We start from the raw sequence: 24,409 nt of genomic DNA, 5'->3' as shown, positions 1-24,409 counted from the left end.
ACCATAATCCCAGCCTGGATAGGACTCCGAATGGGGTCCTCTGCGCAATCCCAATTGGGCGGGACTCCATCTGGGCGGATTCTCCTGTCGGACCTGGGGGAGAAAAGGGTTCGTAACAGTTTCCCTAACAATTATTCCTAAATGAATAGTACTGACACAATATAGTAGAATAAGGTAGTAAACTAGGACTAATAGTAAAACACACTATTTTGGTTGTTTAGTTGATACAATTCCAAATATAGATGGTATTATATCTTCAGAGAATTATATCAAAGTTAGTGAACATCGGTAGTGCTCAAAGTTAGTGAACATCGGATCCTATGTTGGGGCAGATTCTCCTGGTCGAACCTGGGGCAGAAAAGGGTTTAACAATCCAACTCCCTCAAACATGCCTTGGCCTCAAGGTGGGAACTTCGAGCATTGTTGCAACCATTCATCCTTAACCTCTAGATGTGCGCAATGGTTGGACTTTGTTGCTCCCTTTCAGACCCGGTGTGCAGCTCGGCCTCGAGTATGGTCCGCTTTTGTTTCTTCTAGTTCCACTTAACTTCTAAGAGCTACGAAGGAAACACAAGTGGATCAATTGAACACTTATCCAGAGAAGTTGGTGGTGAAAAGATATGGTTTGTTAATGATCCAAATATGGCAGCTGCATAACAACCCCAAACGGACCCACTTGTAATTTATGATCCAAAGTAGCAAGATCCAAGTGTAATTGTAATACTAAACATTTTCTAAAACCCAAAAATTTTAATTAATGAGAATTTTTCCTTGAATTAATAAGATTTTGATGTAAATATTTTTATTACGGAAGATTCATAGGTGTAGGCTCATTATAATTCATTATTATTTATTTAGAAAAAGGATTAGTATTATACATTAGATCTTAGGAGTGGACCCTATGTTGGATCATGAACCCAAATAGCGAAGATCCATAGTCCATGCATAGGACCACTTGAGGAGTCCAAACTTTCAAGAAGTGTTAGGTGATAAGATGTAAACCAAGAATAGGAGATTGATTATATTTTTGGAACTTCTAGGAGGGGGCGTCACCTAAGAGTTGGAATCCAAGTAGGTAACCCAACCTCATTTATTTAAAGGGGTTGAGTCTCCTTTTCCTCATACACCACATTGCGAGAGAGAGAGAGAGAAGAGATGACCAGTCTTCTAGCCATCCATTGTAGAGGTCGTTGTTGCGTAGGTAAGCCTTCTACTCCACGATTTTTCTGGTGACAGGCCATATTAGCCGATCGTGTTTGCATTTTGGCTTGTTTTTTTGTGTTGGGTCTGACGCAAGGTCTATACCTTGGTCATAGACAGCAACCGCGTGTGTTGGAAAAGGGATTTATGATGTCTTTCGTGTTCCGAAGAAGTTTCGGGAGCGCTACGTTATGATTTGAGCTTTGTTTTCGTGTGCGGTATTTTAACCGAACAAAAACCACATTAAGATATGTGATTTTACGTTTTTCAGCATGTATGGTGTTCAACATAGGTCAATCAAGCATTGAACCTTGTTTTTATGGGTTGAATAAAGAGGATCTAGGTTGGATCAATTTCAAATTCAAGATTTTTTCCGTAAAAAGCATTTTGACTTGTAAGAGAAATCAAACTCATTTTCCTTTGAAAAATGATTGGATTTAGGTTTTATATTTATGTTAGGTGATAGATTTTTGTTATATACATCGTGTTTAATGCATGTAGAAATTGTTCTGATGTTGTTCTTGATGTGCACATGTACTTTTATTTTGTTTGATGAATTTCTTGGAAAACTATAATTTGTGTTGTATTATTTTTGTCTGACCAGTCAAAAAGATAAATATGGTTCTCCCAAACCACAGTCCTATAAATCCTAGAATTTGGTAGGGATATTAAATACACGTGGAAGTAGTTCCAGATCAAATTTCAGCCTTGGATGAGTTGTGAATTGAGAGATATGTCATTTGTAAGTCAGTACAGATATTTTGTCCTGAATGTGAGCCTACAGAGATAGAGTATTTTGTAAAAATCACAACTCTCAAAATACTCAGGATTTATGGCTGAGATTTTAGGATGTGTTAGTCTAGATATGGAAGAATACATGGTTAAAATCTTAGATGTCAACTCCTCACGGTTTGGAGATGAAAATTCATGAAGAGTGGTCCAGAATCTGTAATTTTTAGGGACACGTTCTGTCGAGTAACAGAAACAATACGTGTTTCAAGATTTTTATCTCTCAACTGAAATCAAATTTAATTCTATAATTTAGTGGGTTTGAATATGACATATCAAGCCACCTACGGTAAAAATCTCAGTGTCTAATTCTTCCTGGACAATTTATAATGGATTTTTCTTTTGAAATGACAAAATTGGACAAGATTTAGGAATCGAGAAAATAGTTTGTGTTCTAAAAATTTTATTTCCTAATTTGTAATGAGTTAAGGTCTTAGATTTTGAAGGTATGTATTTAACATACGTAAGAAACTTTAGTTAAAATATCATAGCATAAATCGTTATGTATGATTTATGATAGAATTTCTAATGTCAGTTAAATTTCTACATTATCAATCCCGAGTTAGTGGATTGTTTTGCTTGTATGCATGAGACGGTTCAATAGGTGAACTAGATGGATTTATGGCATACTGTCGAGCAGCATATGGGCCTATTGAAGCAGTGTGCTGGTGCAATCTCTTGTGAAAATTATTTGAATGCAAAGTTTAAATTTTGTCATGATACATACAATGAATGGCACAATTGGCACATGATGGGTACACGGTTGTGTTGTCCGAACGGGGAGATAACCCAATCGGATTATGCATGAGATGATATGAATATTTGAGTTGGATGGAGCTCGTGTGGCATGAGTGCATGCTATGAATGTTGTGGATCCAAAACCGTTCTTTATGGAAAGAACATGTGAAAGTTAAATATGTAAAAGATACTCAAACAGTAAAATAATTCTTTTCCTTGGTTGCCCTATAAAAAGGTGAGAACCTTGGATGGTTGTCGTGGGGGACAGGGCGGTACTGAACTCCGTGAAATTTTTCCCCAAGGGCACGATAAGTTGCTCATTGTCCTCGGCCATGGTAGTGTTAGAAAGTGACTTGGAATACCTTGGGTTCAATAATGAACCCATACTTATGCACGTAAAGTGCAAATATACCCATTAAAGGGAAACAACACACGCACATAATGTGCCAATACATAAAACCCATAAAAAGGGAATAATATGACTTAAAGTCATAAGTTACATATCATTGAAGAATAATGGAGAAGGGGTGAAAACCCCATTACAATGGAGCATAAGCTCCCTCAAGGATTTCTAAATACAAAGGGGAGAGCCCCTATTTATAAGCATAAGAAGGAGCCACAAAGGGGGCTCCCAAGAGAGTCGTTGGGAGCCCCCAACGGTCACATATGTGACCGTTGGAGGCTCCCCAACGACTCTTTGGGGAGCCTCCCTATGTGGCGCAAAAGCCAAAAAATAAAAAAGGAAAAAAGAAGAAAAATAAAGAAGAAAAATAAAAATAAAAATTACAAGCATTATTCCAAAATGGAATATGCGTAAAACAGGAATTTACAGAAATACCCTTTTGGGTGAAATAAAGTATATATATTTATATTCATATATATATATATATATATACATATATATATATATATATGTATATATCTATATATATCTATATATATATGAATATAAATATATACGAGATTACAAATGTCGATAATACACATATTTTAACATCCCCCCTCAAACTTTGCGGGGAAAAACCCGAAAGTTTGGAAAAACATTTCTTCAAAACAGAGGGAAGTCTTGAAACATAGTCCAATTCTTCAAAAAATCTTTAAGAAAAAGGCTCCATCTTCATGACAGTTGAGCTAGGTCTTCAAATCCAATTCACCATCGATCGAATCCATGATGTACCTAATGTTCCACATCTTAACGATCCTGTAGAAAAACAACAAAGAAACAAGTAAAACATATCTTTGCACTTTTACTCAAATGGAACATTTCTAACTAGCATAATTATGGATGACACATGTTAGAAGTTATGCAAATTATGCAGAAATGACACCAAAGTTTCAAAATCATACATCATAATGAGCGGAAGCAAATTATGCAGAAATAAATTGCAAGAATGCATAATGCATTCATAAGGTCCAACGTTGGACAAATATAACCCCATAATGGGGAATAACAAAATGGTCCACTAAGGGACACCACAATAAGCCTACGAAGAGGCATGATAAACATTATTGAATGAGGGCCCAAAAAAGCCATAAAGAGCATATGCATATACTTATCATGAAATGAATTAATACTCAAAGAACTCATTAATGAACATGCTTCAAACATGTAATGAAGTGCCAAACAAGAGAAACAAAGTCTCCAAACATACTTTAGGCAAAATAAACCCAAGAGTTCACAAGGTTTTAAAATCATTTATGAAAGACATACTTAATACACATTTTGCATATAAGGGTGGCAAAAATCATAAGCACTTAATATATAGATTAAATGCTAAGAATTCAACTTGATATGCATATCAAAAATATGATTTGCTTGAAAAACACAAGTCATGAATGAAATTTTGCAAATTTCAACAATAGTTTATCCATTACAAACATCTTCCTCATTAGTCCTCCAAAACCCATAAATCAAGTGTATAAGCTACTAGATCAAGAATATAAAGCCATTAAAGGCCAAAGACACACACAAAGGTGTGTAAAAGAACCTCTTGTCTACATATAATAATACTTGAAATAAGTGCATCTACGACAAGAACAAGAGAATACATGCCAACATGGACTAAAAAGTATCTCTTGTCTACGTAAAAAATACACTTAAAACCAAGTATGTTCAGCTACTAGAACAAGAGTAATAAGCCAACCATGGGCTAAAACATAATACATCTCTTGTCTACATATGATAGCACTTGAAATGAGTGAAATAAGCCAACCATGGGCATACATCTTAAGCGACTAGAACAAGGACACAAACGCCAACATAGGCTAAAAATCACACACCATGGTGTGAATCAACGTGTCTTGTCTACATATAAAAACACTCAAGACAAGTGTGTTCAGCTACTAGACCAAGAGAGCAAAAGCCAACAAAGGGCTAAAACACACGAAGGTGTAATAAAATTCTTGTCTACATATGATGACACTTAGATAATGGGCATAAAAGGAAAAGACTTTTGAGGCAATAAACTTGTAATGAAAATAAACCTCGAATGAAACAATATTCCTTTTAAAACATGAATACTCATAACAATAACATTTTGGAATAAATGCATGTAAAAGTATCTTCAACAAGATGATAAAATAATATTTTTTAGAACAAATGTGTGAACATACACACACCAAGAACACTTGTGAAAAAACACAAGAACACATGTGCACAATAAGCACAACATTCGGAATCACAAATGTGCAAATGCACTCATAAGATTCATAAATAAAAGGTTGGGCTAAAATCCCAAAACACCTTGATTTTAAATATACCTTAAAGCATTTAAGGTTTCAAACACCATATGTCCATCACATTTACATAGAAGCATCCATAATATCAATGGCCACAAGAGAAAAAATGAGTGACACACTCATAATTAGAGATCAAATACCAACTCATTTTAGAGTCTCAAGGTGCCCATAACTCACCTCAACAACCATCTATAATATGGAAGGTGGACAATCTAAAATGATACAACACGAGGTGCCCATAACTCACCTCGACAAATATCTCTAATATGACAATAATAAGGCCAAATAAATGATGCATTAAATAACATGTGATGGACAAATATAAATGCCACAAAAGGGCAATAAACACATAAGGAATCATTTTCCAGAAAGTTTTTACAAAGAGGACCGATTAACAAAATGAATCAAAGGTCCAATATAATCCATCAAAAAACAATTTTGCATAAACACGAATTATGCCTAATCTTTAAAAGAAGTCTTATATCAAAAAGACCACAACATAAAGAATTCATCAAGACAATCAAGCTTTTAATCAAAGAAATCATAAGAACCGTAATGGTTCACAAAGAAGGCTTTAACACAATACTCAAGGAAAAAGTACTTGAAAATTTATAGATTTGGGATTAAATCCCATACAACAAGTTTTAAATATTCTTTGATTGAGATGAGATATGCGGAAACGTACAAAGTGCTATAAGCACTTACAATGATTTAAAAAGGACTCAATATCTAAATTCATTATGTTTTTCACAATAAGAAATATGCATAAAGGCTCCATAATGCAAAAACGTCTACGAAGAGACAATACACATGTAAGCACACAAGGCTTTATAAAAGATGTGCACGAAAGCATTCATACAATACTTGAACAAATACACACCAAGGTGTAAACAAACATGCACTAAGGCATGTATATCATAGAAAAGAGGGAATGCATATAAGTGCAAATATTTTGAGAAGCAAATGTGCACAAAATACAAAAATACACAAAAGTGAGCAAGTATGCACTTTATAAAAAGAGCAATGCTTGAAATTCTCAAGTTTTAATTATGTAATTACATGCTTGACAAGTGCAATTGAGGACAACTAAAACTATATTATGGCCAATGTAGGCATTTCTAAAGATATTATTAAGAGATTTTGAAACCTTATGAAAAATACAAACCAACAAGTTTATAAGGATGAAAAATGAAATCATTTATACCAAAAAAGGATGCAATAGATGAACTATGCATTCTATGTGGAAAATTCCTTTTTTTTTTTTTCTTTTTTTTTTTTTAAAACAATCTTTCCTAATGGTTTATCATAAATAATTTTTCAAAAAAAAGAAACATTGAAAAACTTTTTAGGAGTTCTTATAAGTTATCATTAACAAGAACTACTTTAGGATTCAACAAAGATTTTAGATGTGAGAGATTCTCATATAATGATTATATCAAATTTTTCAAAAAAATGCACTAACATCCATAATCAAGAGAGGAACTCAAATCAAATTAGGGTTCATATGAGAATTAAGAAATTTTAAGCAAAGATCATTATTTTAGCAAGAGATCATATATAATTTTAAAAGTTAACTTATAGGTCAATCATGAAATACTTATTTAAGAACTATAAATCTCACATAATTGAAGGTAATTTTTTAAAAACATAAATTACTATTATATGCTATGAGTAGTTCGATAAATAGACACGAATTTTATATTTGGACAACAAACGATTTCACCAAATTTAGAAGGAGATATTTTCAAAATATATGAGCACACGAAATGTGAAAAGAAATAATTCAACTATCATGACCATCAAAACGAACAAACTATATGCAAGAAACATACTTTCAAATGCATAATACTTTTTGAGAAAAGGGATACATACCGAATAACTTCAAAAGCATAATACTTTAGGAAGAGCAATGAATACTTCACCATTTCTTGAGCGACACGCTTTCCGTTGCACCAAGAGACAACCCCATCGTGACCTTGCTCTGATACCAAGTTAGAAAGTGACTTGGAATACCTTGGGTTCAATAATGAACCCATACTTATGCACGTAAAGTGCAAATATACCCATTAAAGGGAAACAACACACGCACATAATGTGCCAATACATAAAACCCATAAAAAGGGAATAATATGACTTAAAGTCATAAGTTACATATCATTGAAGAATAATGGAGAAGGGGTGAAAACCCCATTACAATGGAGCATAAGCTCCCTCAAGGATTTCTAAATACAAAGGGGAGAGCCCCTATTTATAAGCATAAGAAGGAGCCACAAAGGGGGCTCCCAAGAGAGTCGTTGGGAGCCCCCAACGGTCACATATGTGACCGTTGGAGGCTCCCCAACGACTCTTTGGGGAGCCTCCCTATGTGGCGCAAAAGCCAAAAAATAAAAAAGGGAAAAAGAAGAAAAATAAAGAAGAAAAATAAAAATAAAAATTACAAGCATTATTCCAAAATGGAATATGCGTAAAACAGGAATTTACAGAAATACCCTTTTGGGTGAAATAAAGTATATATATTTATATTCATATATATATATATATATATATATATATATATATATATATATATATATATATATATATATATATATATATATATACATATATATATATATATATGTATATATCTATATATATCTATATATATATGAATATAAATATATACGAGATTACAAATGTCGATAATACACATATTTTAACAGGTAGTAGGGGACATTTGCCACCATTGAGACCCGAGAATGGTGTGGTTTTGGGCTTCAGCCGATAAGTGTTATTGGTATACCAAGCAGCGGTTGTCTAGGGTGTTGTATCCAGATGGCGCCCCAAGGAATAGGTACATACCACGTTAATAAAATACAATTGTGTGAAAAAAATATACTCCTAGAGATTGCCTTGTACTTCGATTTTTCTCCGTGAACAATACACACATTGGGGTCAGGAGAAAACTTAAATTGATTACAAGTAACATGTTTAGGCATTCAAAAGTAAACGTTAATAAGAAAGATGAAAGTTACATCATACATTATGCATTGTTTTATGTATCTTATTGATTGCAAGCATATTTGGATTGTTTTATATGTAAGGAAATGGAATCCACAACCAAACTTCAAATGCTTATTCACGAATTGATGCAGAGCAGGCCAAGAATAGCAGCAGGCAGAGTTCGTCTTGGGTCCGGGTCTTAACCCGAGACCCAGATCCAGTCAAACCCTTTTAAATAGACCCTCTTAGGGTTGCGTGCGGGGACAGAAATTTCAGAAATCACAGCCGCAGTTTTCCTTTCTTCAGCAGTTTTCTTTTCCTTATTTTTTTATTGTTTTCTTTTTACAGTCTGACGCCTTTGCTGTTTTCCTTTTGTTATTATTGCTCTGTCAGATGTTTTGCAGCAGTCCTTTACTTCTTTTTGTCATTACTTCCTTTCTTTATTATTGTTTCTTTTGTTTCTTTATTGTTTCACGTCAACCTTTGCAGCCTTTCTTCACTTTGTTTATTTGGTATTCCAGCCGCAAGTTTCAGTTTTACTTATTACTTGTCATATTCATTGTGCTCCCTTACCGATCTCATAATAAAGTATCGCTCGGATTGATTGATCCAATTTTTCCTAGTTCACGTTTCCTGTGAATACTCGTGGATGATCGACTGGCTGTGGGTTGGAAGACCAACATCACGTCAACCCCTGGCTGCGTTGGATCGTGCCCCTACTTGTTGCACCCACGTGCATCCCAGAATCCGATCTCCCACTAGAGTCGTGATTCTCACCCTCTGCTCTAGGGTGCTTCGCTGGAGTCTGATCTCCTCACTGCAGCACATCAGCACCCATTAACGTGGGTTGTGTGCTAATCGAGTAGCATCAACGTCAGCCCCATTAGTGTATCAGCGTCAACCCCTTGTTGCACTGAAAGCGTGTCTGGTACCCATTACGTGAAGGCTGACCACGGATTTTCGTGTTCTCACTGCTTCAAATGGTATCAGAGCCCAGTCCCTCATCCTTCATCAACGGCATGACGCAAGGGGCGAGGAACGGTCCTACGAACGAAAAGGCACGAGAGAAGATCATGAAGCGGATGCTCGACATGGTGAAGGAGATGCAAGAAGATATGCTACGCCTAGAGAAAGAGGTAGCCGGTTTGTCAAAACGAATGGATGGAATCGAAGATCGGTTGGTCGTTCTTGAATCAACGATGGAACAACGCGCATTTTTAACACCAACGCCGGTAGCAGATCCAGTTGACAGCGCAGCGGCTCGCATGAATCTCATCTTCGCGAAAACAGGTCAGTCGATGCACCCTCAGCGTGAATCCCATCTAACAACAGATAACCATGCTTTGCTCCACAGTTCAAAGGTAAATGAAGGAAAGGACAATGGTACTCAAACAATAGACCATCTTGAGTTGCCAAAAATGGATAATAAGGGTGTGAATGCCTATCCTGAAAATAATATCAAGTCTGGGGGTGTGACACAATCTCTGATGCGTCTTCTTGAAGATATTGATTCAAAGGGACCTGATTACTTAGACCTTCCATTGGTCGAAACGGTTTGGGAATTGACTGCAAATAATATTATTATGGTTTCAGCAATGGGGAATGACGGGCCTCTTTACGAAACATTGAACATTCCAGCAATAATTGATCTTTTGAAGCTGTTTGGGTTTGCTTTTGGGAACAAGATCCTGAACGGGGATTTCTCTATGGACGGTGAGCAGAGCCACTATGCATTCGGGGCAGATATAGTGAAGTTTTCAGCAGGTGGTCCAGTTTTTGGTAAGCATGTTTGTATTGTTGGGATTCTAGCCAAACCCATAAGACCGCGTGCTGGAGGGACAAAAATTCCGCTTGTGCTTCCATGGGGTGCCATAGCAGATTGTATAGACGGTCAATTTCAAAACCAATCTACAGGCTTTAATTTGGAACCGTCCAGGAATATCGATACATGTTGCCTATCGTCAATGTGTCTGATTTATATGCGTACCGTGGTGACAACAAGTCGTCAGAGTCGACTTCTTCCCAACCTAGGGAGAATGATGCAGAGCAGGCCAAGAATAGCAGCAGGCAGAGTTCGTCTTGGGTCCGGGTCTTAACCCGAGACCCAGATCCAGTCAAACCCTTTTAAATAGACCCTCTTAGGGTTGCATGCGGGGACAAAAATTTCAGAAATCACAGCCGCAGCTTTCCTTTCTTCAGCAGTTTTCTTTTCCTCATTTTTTTATTGTTTTCTTTTTACAGTATGACGCCTTTGCTGTTTTCCTTTTGTTATTATTGCTTTGTCAGTTGTTTTGCAGCAATCCTTTACTTCTTTTTGTCATTACTTCCTTTCTTCCCTTTCTTTATTATTGTTTCTTTTGTTTCTTTGTTGTTTCACGTCAGTCTTTGCAGCCTTTCTTCACTTTGTTTATTTGGTATTCCAGCCGCAAGTTTCAGTTTTACTTATTACTTGTCATATTCATTGTGCTCCCTTACCGATCTCATAATAAAGTATCGCTCGGATTGATTGATCCATTTTTTCCTGGTTCACGTTTCCTGTGAATACTCGTGGCTGATCGACTGGCTATGGGTTGGAAGACCAACATCACGTCAACCCCTGGCTGCGTTGGATCGTGCCCCTACTTGTTGCACCCAAGTGCATCCCAGAATCCGATCTCCCACTAGAGTCGTGATTCTCACCCTCTGCTCTAGGGTGCTTCGCTGGAGTCTGATCTCCTCACTGCAGCACATCGGCACCCATTAACGTGGGTTGTGTGCTAATCGAGTAGCATCAACGTCAGCCCCATTAGTGTATCAGCGTCGACCCCTTGTTGCACCGAAAGCGTGTCTGGTACCCATTACGTGAAGGCGGACCTCGGATTTTCGTGCTCTCACTGCTTCAAATGGTATCAGAGCCCAGCCCCTCATCCTTCGTCAACGACATGACGCAAGGGGCGAGGAACGGTCCTACGAACGAAAAGGCACGAGAGAAGATTCAGAAGACAGCAGCTTGTTCCTTTTGTTATTGCTTACTCCATTCTTTTCCTTTTTTTCCAGTTATTGTCTTTTCATTTACTGTTCGTTGTTCTCCCATTTGTTTTTGAGTTATTATTGAAAATAAAAACATAAGCCACCCGATCTTTCGGTGGCATCTATTCCTTTCTCCTTCGAAGCCGCTGCATCACGAATACACTCTCTCACGAACCATAAAGGTTCATACACAAAGCAAACACTCAAGAACTTCTAGGGTTCACACCAAAACACTCAAAAAGAAGAAACAAATTTCATTTAAGTAGGATAAACCCACAACCAAAAGGATACAAATCAATGGGCTATTACCCCATATTTATACATATTAAAGGAGAGCTAGAGAGAGTTGTTGGACACTCCAACGGCTCTATTTAGAGTTGTTGGAGTGTCCAAGAGCTCTCTTGGACTTGTGCTTTTTTACTTGGTCAAAAAGCAAAAGTCTAGTTCAGTCCAAAACACTTTTGCTTTTTGACTTGGTCAAAAAGCATAAGTCTAATAATGTCCAAAAAGAAAAAAAATAAAACTAAAACTAACTTATTAACTAACTATCCTATTGTAACTAAACTGAAAATAAAAGATTACATATAATGAAGGATTTACATATAAGATTATATAGGAGATTACAAATTTTAACACTGTCCCTCAAACTTACAGTTGAACAACCGAAAGTTTGACCAAGAGAAAATGGAATCGAGGAGCAGCGAGAGGTTTGGTAAAGAAATCCGTCAGTTGATATCCTGAGGAGACATAGAAGATCAATGGTGCCTTGTAGAAATTCCTCAGGCACGTAGTGGCAGTCCATTTCGATATACTTCGTCCATTCGTAGAATGTCCGATTGTTGGCAATATAAATGAAATTTTTATTGTCACAACATAGTTGTGATGCTTTTGTACTCCCAACACTCATATCTTGAAGCAGTCGCCTCAACCAGACTACTTTCATGGTAGTTGTAGTCATGGTTTTATATTCGGCTTCAGTTGATGAAAGATAGACCTTTTGTTACTTTTTATATCTCCAAAAAATCAATGATTCTCCTAAAAACACAAAGTCCAGTAGTTGAGTGTCGATCATTTGAATTACCTCACAAATCTGCATCAGTATAAGCAGATAGTTCTAATGAAAAAGAAGCAGACAAAAACAGTCATCTAAAAATAAAAGTTTTAATATATTTAATAATACGTAACACAACTCCCATATTAACAGTGGTAGGAGCATGTTGGAATTGACTTGTAGTATGAACATCATGTGCAATGTCTGGTCTTGTGATGGAAAGGTAAGACAATGCCCCAACAAGCTGTATGTAGTGTGTTGGGTTCTCAATTGGTTCTCCATCATCAATCTTCATTTTGGTATTGACAACTTCAAGAGTGTCAACACGTTTTTCATCTGTGATCCCTGACTTGTCAATAATATCAAGGGCAAATTTTAATTGAATCAGTAAATAACCTCTAGAAGAGTAGGCCACTTCGATTCCAAGAAAAAAATTTAAAAAACCTAAGTCACTCATTTCAAACTTTGTTTAAAGAAATTTTTTGATGTTGTCAACTCCTTGCTTATCACTTCCTGCGATGATCATGTCGTTCACATAGAGAAGAAGAATAATAATACTTGCATTAGATTTCTTAATAAACAATGTTGTGTCAGTAAGACAAAATTAAAAACCAAACTCACGCATAACTTGACTGAATTTATCATACCAAGCCTTTGGGGCTTGTTTAAGACCATACAAAGCCTTATGTAAGCGAAGGGTTTTTCCTTGAGAAATCTTAATGCTAGGTGGTGGTTTCATATAGACCTTTTCATCTAGACTTCCATTTAGAAATGCATTTTTGACATCCATCTGAAATATAGATCATCTCTTAATGGAAGCTAAGTCAATTAAGGTTCTGATTGTTGTCATACGAGCAACAGGGACAAAAGTTTCATCATAGTCTATTCCATATCTTGAAAATAACCTTTGGCAACTAGTCAAGCTTTAATTCCTTCAAGAGTGTCGTCACTCTTGGTTTTAACTTTATATACTCAACGACATCATATTGGTCTCTTTCTTGGTGAAATATCTTGAATAGTCCACGTATTTGCCTTTTCTAAGGCACTCAAACTCTGTTGTCATGGCTTCAACCCATTCTAAGTATTCTTTTGCAGTATCATAGTTATAAGGTTCTACGTAGGAATGTAATAAGGCAATATATGCTTGATACTTTGGCGAAAAAGACTCAAAGGATACAAACTTTTCGGGCACTTTTGACACCCTAGATGATCTTCTTGTTTCTGTATGATCCTGAATTTTAGTATATTATTCTAGAGGACAAGGTTGCTCTAGATTACCTCGTCTGAAGTATTGAATACAATCTGGATGAGATTTAGTACTTATTTCAATATTTTGATTTTCTTGATCAATTTCTTCTTCATTAACCTCTGAAAATAAGTCCAATAAAAAGGAATATTCATCAAATTCTTTAGTCTTTAATTTTAAAAAAACTTTCGTTTTCTAAGGATACATTTCGCGATGCATGTAACTTTCTAGTTTTAAGATCAAGACATCTATAACCTTTTTTATTGCTAGCATAACCAAGAAATGCACATGGAATGGCACGGGGTGAGAGTTTGTCATTTTTGTTGAAGAAAACAAAACATTTGCAGCCAAATACCCTTACCCTTGAATAATCTGAAGTTTGTTTGAAAAGTTTTCAACAGGTGAAATATTGTTTAGCAAAGATGATGGCATTCTATTAATAAGATATACCGCGGTTAGAGTGGCCTCAGCCCAAAAAAAATTTGGTACTTGATGGGTAATGAGTAAAGTTCTTTTTGTTTCTATAATATGCCTATGTTTTTTTTTTTGCTAAACCATTTTGTTGTAGGGTATGTGAGCATGATCTTTGATGTGAAATACCATATAAATTCAAATAATCATTAAATTCTTTTGACAGATACTCTCCTCCTGAATCAGTGGAATTGCTCTGGTACCATGTAAGAAAACGAAATCCACAATCAAACTTCAAATGCTTCTTCACGAATACACTCTCTCACGAACCATAAAGATTCATACACAAAGCAAGCACTCAAGAACCTCTAGGGTTCACACCAAAACACTCAAAAAGAAGAAACAAATTTCATTTAAGTAGGATAAACCCACAACCAAAAGGATACAAATCAATGGGGGTATTACCCCATATTTATACACATTAAAGGAGAGCTAGAGAGAGTTGTTGGACACTCCAACGACTCTATTTAGAGTTGTTGGAGTGTCCAATAGCTCTCTTGGACTTGTGCTTTTTTACTTGGTCAAAAAGCATAAGTCTAATAATGTCCAAAAATAAAAAAATAAAACTAACTTATTAACTAACTATCCTATTGTAACTAAACTGAAAATAAAAGATTACATTTGATGAAGGATTTACATATGAGATTATCTAGGAGATTACAAAATTTAACATTATGTACCTTAACATTTTCTAAGGTTGATGTTTGTTAGATATATGCTTTATGTCAAAATATTTGATTATGTAAAATTCCGTATGAAAACTATGGTTCTCACCCGTTGTTTCATATTCTCTGGTAGTGAGACTCAGACATAACTGAGCAGCGTGATGGTGGAGAGGACGGATTTATAGATTATTGGGTGTTTTTTTTCTAAACAAGATGGGTTGGATGAAAATTGTAAACTTAAGTTAAAGTTTATTAAATTTTCTTTATTAGTTTTAACTATTTTGTTTCATCAATGGTTTGAAATTAATTGTTGGTTTGATGGTGGAATGTGGGTTCCAAATCTGCGATGTGCCTCGAATCCGTGGGATGCATTTCCATTTTTATATAAAGATTTTCTTCTAAATTTTATAAAAGAATAAAAAAAATCATGATATTTAGGGTGAGTTTTGAGGTCGTTACAGTAATGACCTTTGAATCCAATTTAAGTAAGGAGGAGGTGGATCCAGGTCCAAAGTCGGTGGCAACTAATTCGGGGTCTGAGAACCAATTAGAACCAATCTAGGCCACCTCTTCATTGGTGCTCCATGACTCGGCGAAGGTCTGATAGACAGTCACAAGTGGGCGGGTTGTCGAATGTCATCTCATCCTCCTCTCCTTCTGTTGTTCTCCATTGAGAGGAAGAGGGATCTCCTGCAGGGTCGGGAGGCGGTGCTAGTCCTGTCAAAGTTGCACGTTGACACCTCGTATTCACATGGGTCAAAGATGTAGACGGTGAGGAGTGATCGGAACTCTAGGTCTGCGGGGCTTAGTGCCTTGTTGTCATGGGAACGAGGTTGTTCCTGAACTAGGCGATGGCCATCCTCCAACCGTAGACACTGTCAGGGGAGTTGTCGATGTTGTCGGGCAGGTTCGCGACAGTCGACGTTGGGAGTCTGGTCGGCTCCCTTCGGGGTTAACTAGGAGGATGAACAAGGGAGAGGCTCGACTGGAAGGTCAACCCCCTTGGGTGGCACTGGTTGGGGGCAGCGTCGAAGCCTGCTCTTGAGCTCATTGTACAATGACGTTAGTTCCTGAGAAAAAAATCAACCACACAACTACTAGGTCGTCGAGACTGTCCTCCAGCCCTTGGTGACAGACAAAAACATCCTGAGGGATGTGAATCAACCTGAATCCTCCGGATTCAGTGACTCTGAGTTGGGCGGGTTTCTATAGAAAGTCCTGGAAAAAGAGGGACTCCCTCTGGGCAGTCCTAGTTGGGCAGATCCTGGGCTGGGGCAGCTTCTCCTGGTTGGACCTGGGGCAGAAAAGGGTAACAATTTCCTTGACAATTATTCCTAAATGAATAGTACTAACACAATATAGCAGAATAAGGTAGTAAGTAAACTAGTACTAACAGTAAAACATACGATTTTGGCTGTTTAGTTGGTACAATTCCAAATATAGATGGTATTATATCTTCAGAGAATTATATCAAAGTTAGTGAACATCGGTAGTGCTCAAATGATTATTCTACATTTGAAAAATACACAGATTTAGTGATGGAGATGGAGGGATCAATTATTGAAATGAACTTGAAGGTTAAGGAGTTTCCATGGCAAATGTGCATCTCAACTTTGTATTCTTTTCAAGGAAATCCCTTCAAGGTTTTGGAAAATTTAACAGATTCACAACTATAGCTTTACCACAATGTTGGTGTTGCTGGAAAATACAGTGCTATAAGAATGATGTGTAATTCAGAATCCAAGTAATGATGAATGTAAATACAATAATGCAAAGGTAATTGAACCACTGAAAACGTAGTGAATAGCAAAAAAATGAAAAAGAATGTCCAAAATTAAAATCAATGCTCAACCACATGATGCACTCAAGCGCTTAGGGTATAAATAGTGCGCAATTTGTTCTATGTGTTAATAAGCCAAATATTTGTCCTGTATAGTAACCATAGGCACCATGTGGCAGGTGCATATTATGATTGGGCACCTTTTATGCTTTAGTTTTTAAATAGTTCTTCACACTTCCTAAATAAAGACTTTTAATTGAAAGAAAATAAAGACTCTTCTAGACAATCTATGCAAAACAACTTTTTGTGTGGTTAATAACATGATGTCCATCGTCCAACTATATATCAATACTACCACAAAGAGACATGACATGAAAAGCTGAATAATGTATCAAAATGGGAAGATATCATAATAAAAAATATGTAACCTCCAAGCAAATAAAGAATGAAATGACAGGGAGGCAACAAGATGAATAAATGAATGCAGTTGGCTAGAAAAACACCTGATTTTTTCCTCTCACTCCCAAATGTGGGGTTGCCAAGGTAATAAAATTGACAGGCTCCAACCCTGCTATACTATTTTTTGAGGAAAATGATGATTTCTCTTTATTTCTTCTGAGGCCGGTGAGATCATAATCTTGAGAGTATAAAACAGAAATTGCATATCTTGCAAACAAGCCACCAAGTGAATGAGCCAGAAAAGATATCTTTGTCAAACTTTCTGTATTTTGAACAACTTGTGTGACCTGTTTTCCAGCAAGCACATAATATAAAGATGAAAAGAAAAAATGATTGCCAAATAATTATTAATATGATATTAATAAGACTTACTTCATCTGCTAGTTGCCTGCCAGCGACATCAATACCGCCCAAGGTTTTTGTGTAGCTATTAGCTGAACTTGCTGCATGCAAGCCCGCATACTTCAGCTTTAAAAAGAAATATATATTCTTAAAATTATTTTTAAGACTAAAAGGATCTTACTCCAAAAAAAATGTTAAGAACAAAATGAGCAATTGCAATGCATACCATAGATCAAAAAGTTGCTGCCCAATTGCCTTCTTAGCTCTGCTTCTACATATGTCCAGTCACTAGGGCTGTAAATGATTAAGAAAGCTAACTTGAGAAATAACAATGAACAATTCAATAAATGCAAATCAGACCTCAACTATAAGTATCTCTCAAAACCCAAAGAGTGAGATTCTCACTGGAAACCAGCCAGATTTGGAATAGAGACAACAATTTCAAAATTGAAGAGGAAAAAAGAATCTTCCAATTCTTATGTGGGTTTAGCTATATAACCCTGCTCCAAGAAAACACAGTATATGAGTAGGTTGAGTTAATCAAAGTAAGCTAACTCATGGAATTTCACTCTCAAAGCACTTCCAGGCAACATCATAGTCAATAGGGTCATCAGGTTGAGTGATATGGTGCCCAGAGATCCTTGTGGGTAAACACATGATTACTTGAACTACAGACTCCATAGGTCCATTAAAAGAAAGCAAATCATTAGGTGAATCACAATGGTGGCAACACATTCCACTTTACGGCTTTTGGTGAAGTGAAGATACAGCCTCTAATAGCCAGTGTTATTAAAGAAAAAAGTAATATATATATATATATATATATATATATATATATATATATATATATATTATTGACGCATGAACCTGCTCAGTGTTTATGCAGACAAACATGACTTTCAATAAAGGTAAAAGTGTAAAAGAAGCATATGCCTTTTCACCAATTAGAAAAATCTAGAGCTTAACTGGTGAAGGGAGGTGCAATTTATCACCTAGCTAAGATGCCATGAACAAGGACAAGTAGATGGTCTGGTTCATTGGCAATTTTAGCTTGACCAGAAACAGGTGCATTTCTCTCTCTTGTATTCATCGCATGAGGCATGAACCTTGAATATCTGCAAAAATTGTTTAAGCCTGCAAACAGTTTAGTTTTAAAAAAAATCAGCAACAACTGTTAAATGTGCAAGTAAAATGTATGTTCAACCTTGATCAGCTCAACATTCTTATCAAGAGGTGGCAATTTTTGTATAAAGAAATACACCTAGAAATGTGCAAAAGGATGGTGATCATGAATGAACACACATAATCATGCATGTAGAATTAACACCAAAATTAGTTAATTTTACCATATGATACCTAATTGCAAATACAGAGACATGAACACATCTACAAAATCAGAAGTTAGCATTACTTTTAGAATAAGTAGTTGAGTTCCAATTATGCTTAATTGTATGAGAACCATTTTGTGCCATCTCTCTGGTGTTCATCTACTATTGCTTCAGTGAAATTTCAATCACGCTTACGCTTTTACTCTCATTGCTTATAAAATTGGTAGTTATTTGGTTTATTTGTCCCACTGCTACTTACATTATATTGTCACACTTTTCACAGACATTAATTTCCCAGTGCAGAGGAGTCTCATTACCCAGGATACTTAGAAAAACTTACCAAAGAACGTTACAAGAAAATTTCTTCTTAAAAGACAAGAGAAGGAAAACATAACTCGTATAGAAACAAGGGAATATACAATACTACATTAATTAAGTGCTATCCTGATACGGATCCAATGGCACCTGGATCCAACTTGGCATTGAATGTAGTGGAGCAAGAAAAGATCCAATCCAACTCGGCACTAGACGGATTGGAGCAAGAAGGAAACGGATCAACATTGGATGGAAATGGATCCAAAGGTGACACCAAGGGCCAGCCGGCCAGGTGGACTCCACCAAGGGAGGTCAACCTCCCCTCTTGAAGGCCCTAGATGGGCGTGCCAAGGTTTTTATGAAGGGGTTTGGGTGATACCTAAGGCCCTAGCAGGTTCTATCTAAGGAGACTCTTAGTAGTTTGCAATATTATTTAGGCCCTGTTTGGAATCTAGAAATCCATGGTAGCTGGAGAAGGAAGTATAGAATCCACAAATTTTGTGGATTTGGTACTTCTCACCTGCTTGTTTGGGAGCACCATCATAAATCCGGCCAGTACTTTGCAAATCCATTTTTAAAACTGTTTGGATGACATATGGATTTCATAGTTCCTTCTCTAGCTACATGTTTCCAAACACAGTTGCTAAATACCACACACACACAGCATTGCAAGAAATAAAAAGACAACTTAGGCTGACTTGTTTTCATAAAAAAAAAATTATGTGTTTTTTAAAGATTGATAATATATAAAAATATATAATATATGTATAATACATATATAAAACATATATAATGTGCATATTATATAATATATATAATATAATTTATAAATAGATAATAGGTATAACTTAAAAGCATGTGAATAATTATTGATATCATATAATATGCATATTATATAATATAATATATATAAGATAATTTATAAATAGATAATATGTAAAACTTAAAAGCAAGTAATGGTACCTAGGGAAATATGAAATCACATTGGAAAGTATAATTATTGTGGATTCCATACTTCATTTTAATTGTATAATTACCTAAATGAGATTTCACACTAAAATTATAAATTAAAAAAGTATAATTATTTTAACATGAAAACATGAAAACTTTGGGCTAAACCGATTTGAAAAAAAAAATCCAGGACAGGGTGGGTGTGAGTGAAACCCCATCTCTCAATCCAACCACCGCAGCGCCTCTTCCCCCTTTTCCTCGCAACCTCAGCTGCTGCATGCCCTAACCTCCGGCCAGTGTCTGGGTCCTCTCCCTCCGGCATCGTTCGATCGGCGTTGGCGTATGTGGCTGGACAAGGGTGGAGGTGGGCCCTTTTTCCACCAGTCTCTCTTTGTCACTGTATGGCCGGAAAAGGGTTCCCCACCACAAGCTCCAATTTTAGGGTCCCCACCACAAGCGGCGGAGGAAGAGGAAGCGGGAGGTGGAGCAGATCTTCGAAGAAGATAGGAGGAAGAGAAGGAGGGGGAGGCCCGTAGCTGGGGGGGTTATGTGATTGGTTGGGAGGGGGTCGAAAAAGGGGAAAGCACCGTCGGGAGGGGAGTCGGAATGGGATTTGAAGACTACCACCTCTCGATAGTGGTATCTAAAATGTAGAACTGGTGTCGGCAAATGCCACACAGTTCCATGATTTCTATCTTTTCCCTTCGTCCCAAACGTAGGGATTCCACGAATCCACTTTGGCACCCTCGAATTCACTCTGACATCGAGATTCCAAATAGGGTCTTAATGTTTCTTGTAATTTGTTTCTATTGTTAATGCTTTCTCTAAAGCCTATATAAGGAGCTTGTATTCACTCCCCCTCTCCCTTTCCCTAAGGACGTCCCCCTCGCTCACTCTCAAGTGGCATCTCTCTCTCCCCCTTCTCTCTCATCTTCTCCTTGGCCCCTAGGCCCTCTTCTCTCTCTAATATAGGCTCCCTCCCTTGAGCCTGGACCTCTTGAAGGTCAGCCCCAACAGGACTTGGTGCAAGCCTAAGTTTGGACTGTGCCTCACATCAAGCAAAATCAGGGGAACCAACTTGCATTAGCCAAGTCGACTTCCCTAGACCATTTCCTAGTCGTGGACCCTTAGAAGACCCTCTAACCAACCCCTCAAATCCCTAGTAAGTCATTTATGCCCAAGCATTAACCCTAAACCCAATATCAGACTCCCTAAACCCATTAACCCAGCCACAAGTTCATCATTTTATTGCTGCGAATTATAGAAATTGTCCTTACTTCACTCAAGCATTTCTCCCAAACCTTACTTAATCCAAGCCTGGAAATTTAACCAAAGACTACCCTACTTGTCCTTAGTCAACCCACAAAAAATCGGATCAATCCTCATTCCCATTGAGGAGAAATAAATCTAGCACTGAAACTCATTTTTACCAAATTCCAATCAAGACCCAAACCCGTTTTCTGAGTTCCCATATTTTTATCTCCCTGACCTGAACGACCCTGAACCCCAAACTTTGCCAGAATCTTCCCTAATCTATCTCAAGCCTACCCCTAATTTCTCATAATTTTCTGAATTGTATTATGAGATAAATAAACTCCTCTCTCAAGGTCTGTCAGAACTGAAACATAATCATGTCCCCAGGAAAACTCAGAACTTCCAAAAATTATATCTCCTAAAATAAATAAAAAACAACAACTACGCCTTCATCCCAAAACAATTGGGGTCGGCGATATGAACCAAAAAAGAAAATCATTCTGGGTCTCCCACATGAATCCTTCTCCTCCAATCATTTCTATCCAATGCCATGTCCTCGGTGAGGTTCAAAGCATTCATATCATTTCCTATCACCTCCATCCATGTCTTCCTAGGCCTACCCCGACCTCTTTTAACTAATATATTTTTCCATTTCTCCATCCTTCTAACTGGAGCATCATTAGGCCTTCGCCGAATATCTCCTAAAATACAATTCCCAAAATCCTGAAATTTTTACCCGAGCTTGCCTAACATGTCCCAAAGACCCTCCTAAATTTTCAGCCATTTCTCTGTTGTGAATTGGGAGAACCGAATTTTTACTAAACCCTATCAAAACCCAAACTGAACCCGACCTTGTTATACCCAGTCCTAGGCTTGAACCCCGACCAACCCGTGGGATACCAATATATGATATAATGTTGGTTTTAACAAAATATGCATGTTGTGACCAGTGGACAAATGTTACACACATTGAGCTGCAGGTCCATCGAAGTGGATATTTTTATAGCTGCAAGATTGCTGTCCAATACATATTAAAGTGTCTTCTGTTTTTTGATACATTTGAGTTCTTCGATCCAATACCACATCCTAAGCTTTTTTATCCAATTTAAAGTCAGTCAGGGAAACTTATTCATGTCCAGAAGAGGTGAACTCCACGAGTCCAGCTAAACTGAAAATTAATCAAGCAAGTTACCAATTGCCAACCTGCAAACATCAGCCCCAGACAGACTGAGCTAAGTTCTTTTTTAAGACACACAAGTAATATCTTGAACCAGTTGTGAGTGCAAAAGTCAAAATGACGGATCTCTGCTACCACAAGCAAAATTGTTGAAGTTCTCTCCAAGCTCTCCTTCACCTTTTCTGTTAACTCAAATACAATTCTGATTTGTAGAAGTAGCAGCATCACATAATGGGCAGTTGAGTATTACGTTTTATTTTTGGTCAATGTATCATTGATTTAATCTTCAAAAAGGCACTCTATTACAATCTGCACCCCACAGTGAAGACCGCATAAACTTTTGTTTAAACCCTTTGGTGAGTTATGATAGAAACCATCTTAGAGTTGTGAATAATCTTATCAAGACCTGCATCTCAATCCACACCCCAACAAAAAAAAGAAAGAAAAACTATCAAAAATCTTATGAAGACCTCGAGACATATTCAATAAGCGGCTCCTTCAACAAGCCATGCACTAAACAAGGTACGATAATGAAGAGATATCAAAGCTAATCCCTATTTCTTACAATTCAAATTCGTGATGTAGCTAGTGTGATGACATGAAAAATAAGAACATATATAACCAAAGAAGCCACAACCATATAACAAAGAATTAAAGCACTCACCAGCACGTCTTGCAACCCACCACTACATACACATCTTATGGACCATTATCGTTCCAAATTCATTTCAATAAGACCATCATTCAAAGGAAAGAATGTACCCTCGTAATTCCATTACCTAAAGCCAGAATCCTCCAGATGGTATTCGCAAAACAATCAAAATCAAGACCCCAAATTCCCAAAAACTAAAAAGAACAATAAAAAGATCACACACACACAACTACCCAAGACAGACACACACAGATAGAGAGATAGAAAGATGGGTTACCAGAGAAAGAGAAAAAACGAATGGGGAACGCGTCGCCGTTGCCGAAAGCGAACAGATCAGAGGAGAATGGAGAAGACCAACGTCCGGAATTCTTGGGCTTCCCCCCTCGCGCACAGAAGGAGCCATGAGAATAGTGCAGATTATTTATAGCAGGCAAGACCGCCATTCGCTGAACTCAGTTACGCCAATCTTTGCGGTGTCTTGAGTCGGGTTCCTCAAACACATGGCATGATGACGCCTTCCCTTTGTAAGAATTTTTCGTCGCAACAGCTTCAACATCAAAGCCAAAGAAGAAAAAAGACTTCTCTCTCTCTCTCTCTCTCTCTCTCTCTCTCTCTCTCTTCGCACGTGTGAGTGCCACGTATCATAGTTTGCAGGGGAATGTGCAATAAAAAAGTTGAAATAATTTACAAAAGCCACCTAATTTATCAGTTATTTACAAAAGCCTGGCTAACATTTGAGTAGTTACATTTAAATGCTCGCATTTATAATTATTTTTCAAAGAGACTTGGTTCTAAACATGCTGACAGATCTTCTTATCCAGTTTTTCTCAAGATTCAGGATGTCAACGGTTTGGATTCGGATCAGATGTAGCCAATACCATATCTGAGTAATTGGATGTTGGCTAAACGAATTCACAGCTCATACTATACAACAACAACAACTACGCCTTCATCCCAAAACAATTGGGGTCGGCGATATGAACCAACAAAGAAAATCATTATGGGTCTTCCACATCAATCCTTCTCTTCCATTCATTTATATCCAATGCCATGTCCTTGGTGAGGTTCAAAGCATTCATATTCTTTCTTATCACCTCCATCCATGTCTTCCTAGGCCTACCCCGACCTCTTTTAACTAATATATTTTCCCATTTCTCCATCCTTCTAACTGGAGCATCATTAGGCCTTCGTCGAATATGTCCAAACCACCGTAAACGATTCACTCTCACCTTATTTTCAATGGGTGCAACGCCTACCTTCT

The 24,409-nt window shown here is 37.1% G+C and overlaps 1 protein-coding gene across 2 annotated transcripts in view; it reads right to left on the bottom strand.

Moving 5' to 3' along the window:
- The window catches only part of LOC149814294 (uncharacterized), a 31,538-nt gene extending 7,845 nt beyond the window's left edge, over positions 1 to 23,693 (bottom strand). For both annotated transcript variants that reach the window (XM_089990281.1, XM_089990280.1), the window contains exons 1-5: positions 23,426 to 23,693; positions 18,464 to 18,605; positions 17,698 to 17,765; positions 17,502 to 17,572; positions 17,174 to 17,416 (exon numbers count right to left, since the gene is read on the bottom strand). In XM_089990281.1, coding sequence (XP_089846407.1) covers positions 17,174 to 17,416; positions 17,502 to 17,572; positions 17,698 to 17,765; positions 18,464 to 18,605; positions 23,426 to 23,591 — 690 coding nt within the window. In that variant the 5' untranslated portion in view covers positions 23,592 to 23,693. The remainder of the gene's footprint in view (positions 1 to 17,173; positions 17,417 to 17,501; positions 17,573 to 17,697; positions 17,766 to 18,463; positions 18,606 to 23,425) is intronic.
- Positions 23,694 to 24,409: the final 716 nt, after the last annotated feature.

This window comes from Nuphar pumila, chromosome 15 (assembly GCF_984573655.1).
Source record: "Nuphar pumila chromosome 15, dmNupPumi1.hap1.1, whole genome shotgun sequence".
Lineage (NCBI taxonomy): Eukaryota > Viridiplantae > Streptophyta > Magnoliopsida > Nymphaeales > Nymphaeaceae > Nuphar > Nuphar pumila.
Note: the sequence above shows the minus strand (reverse complement) of the source record. Positions and strands in the feature narration are given on the sequence as shown.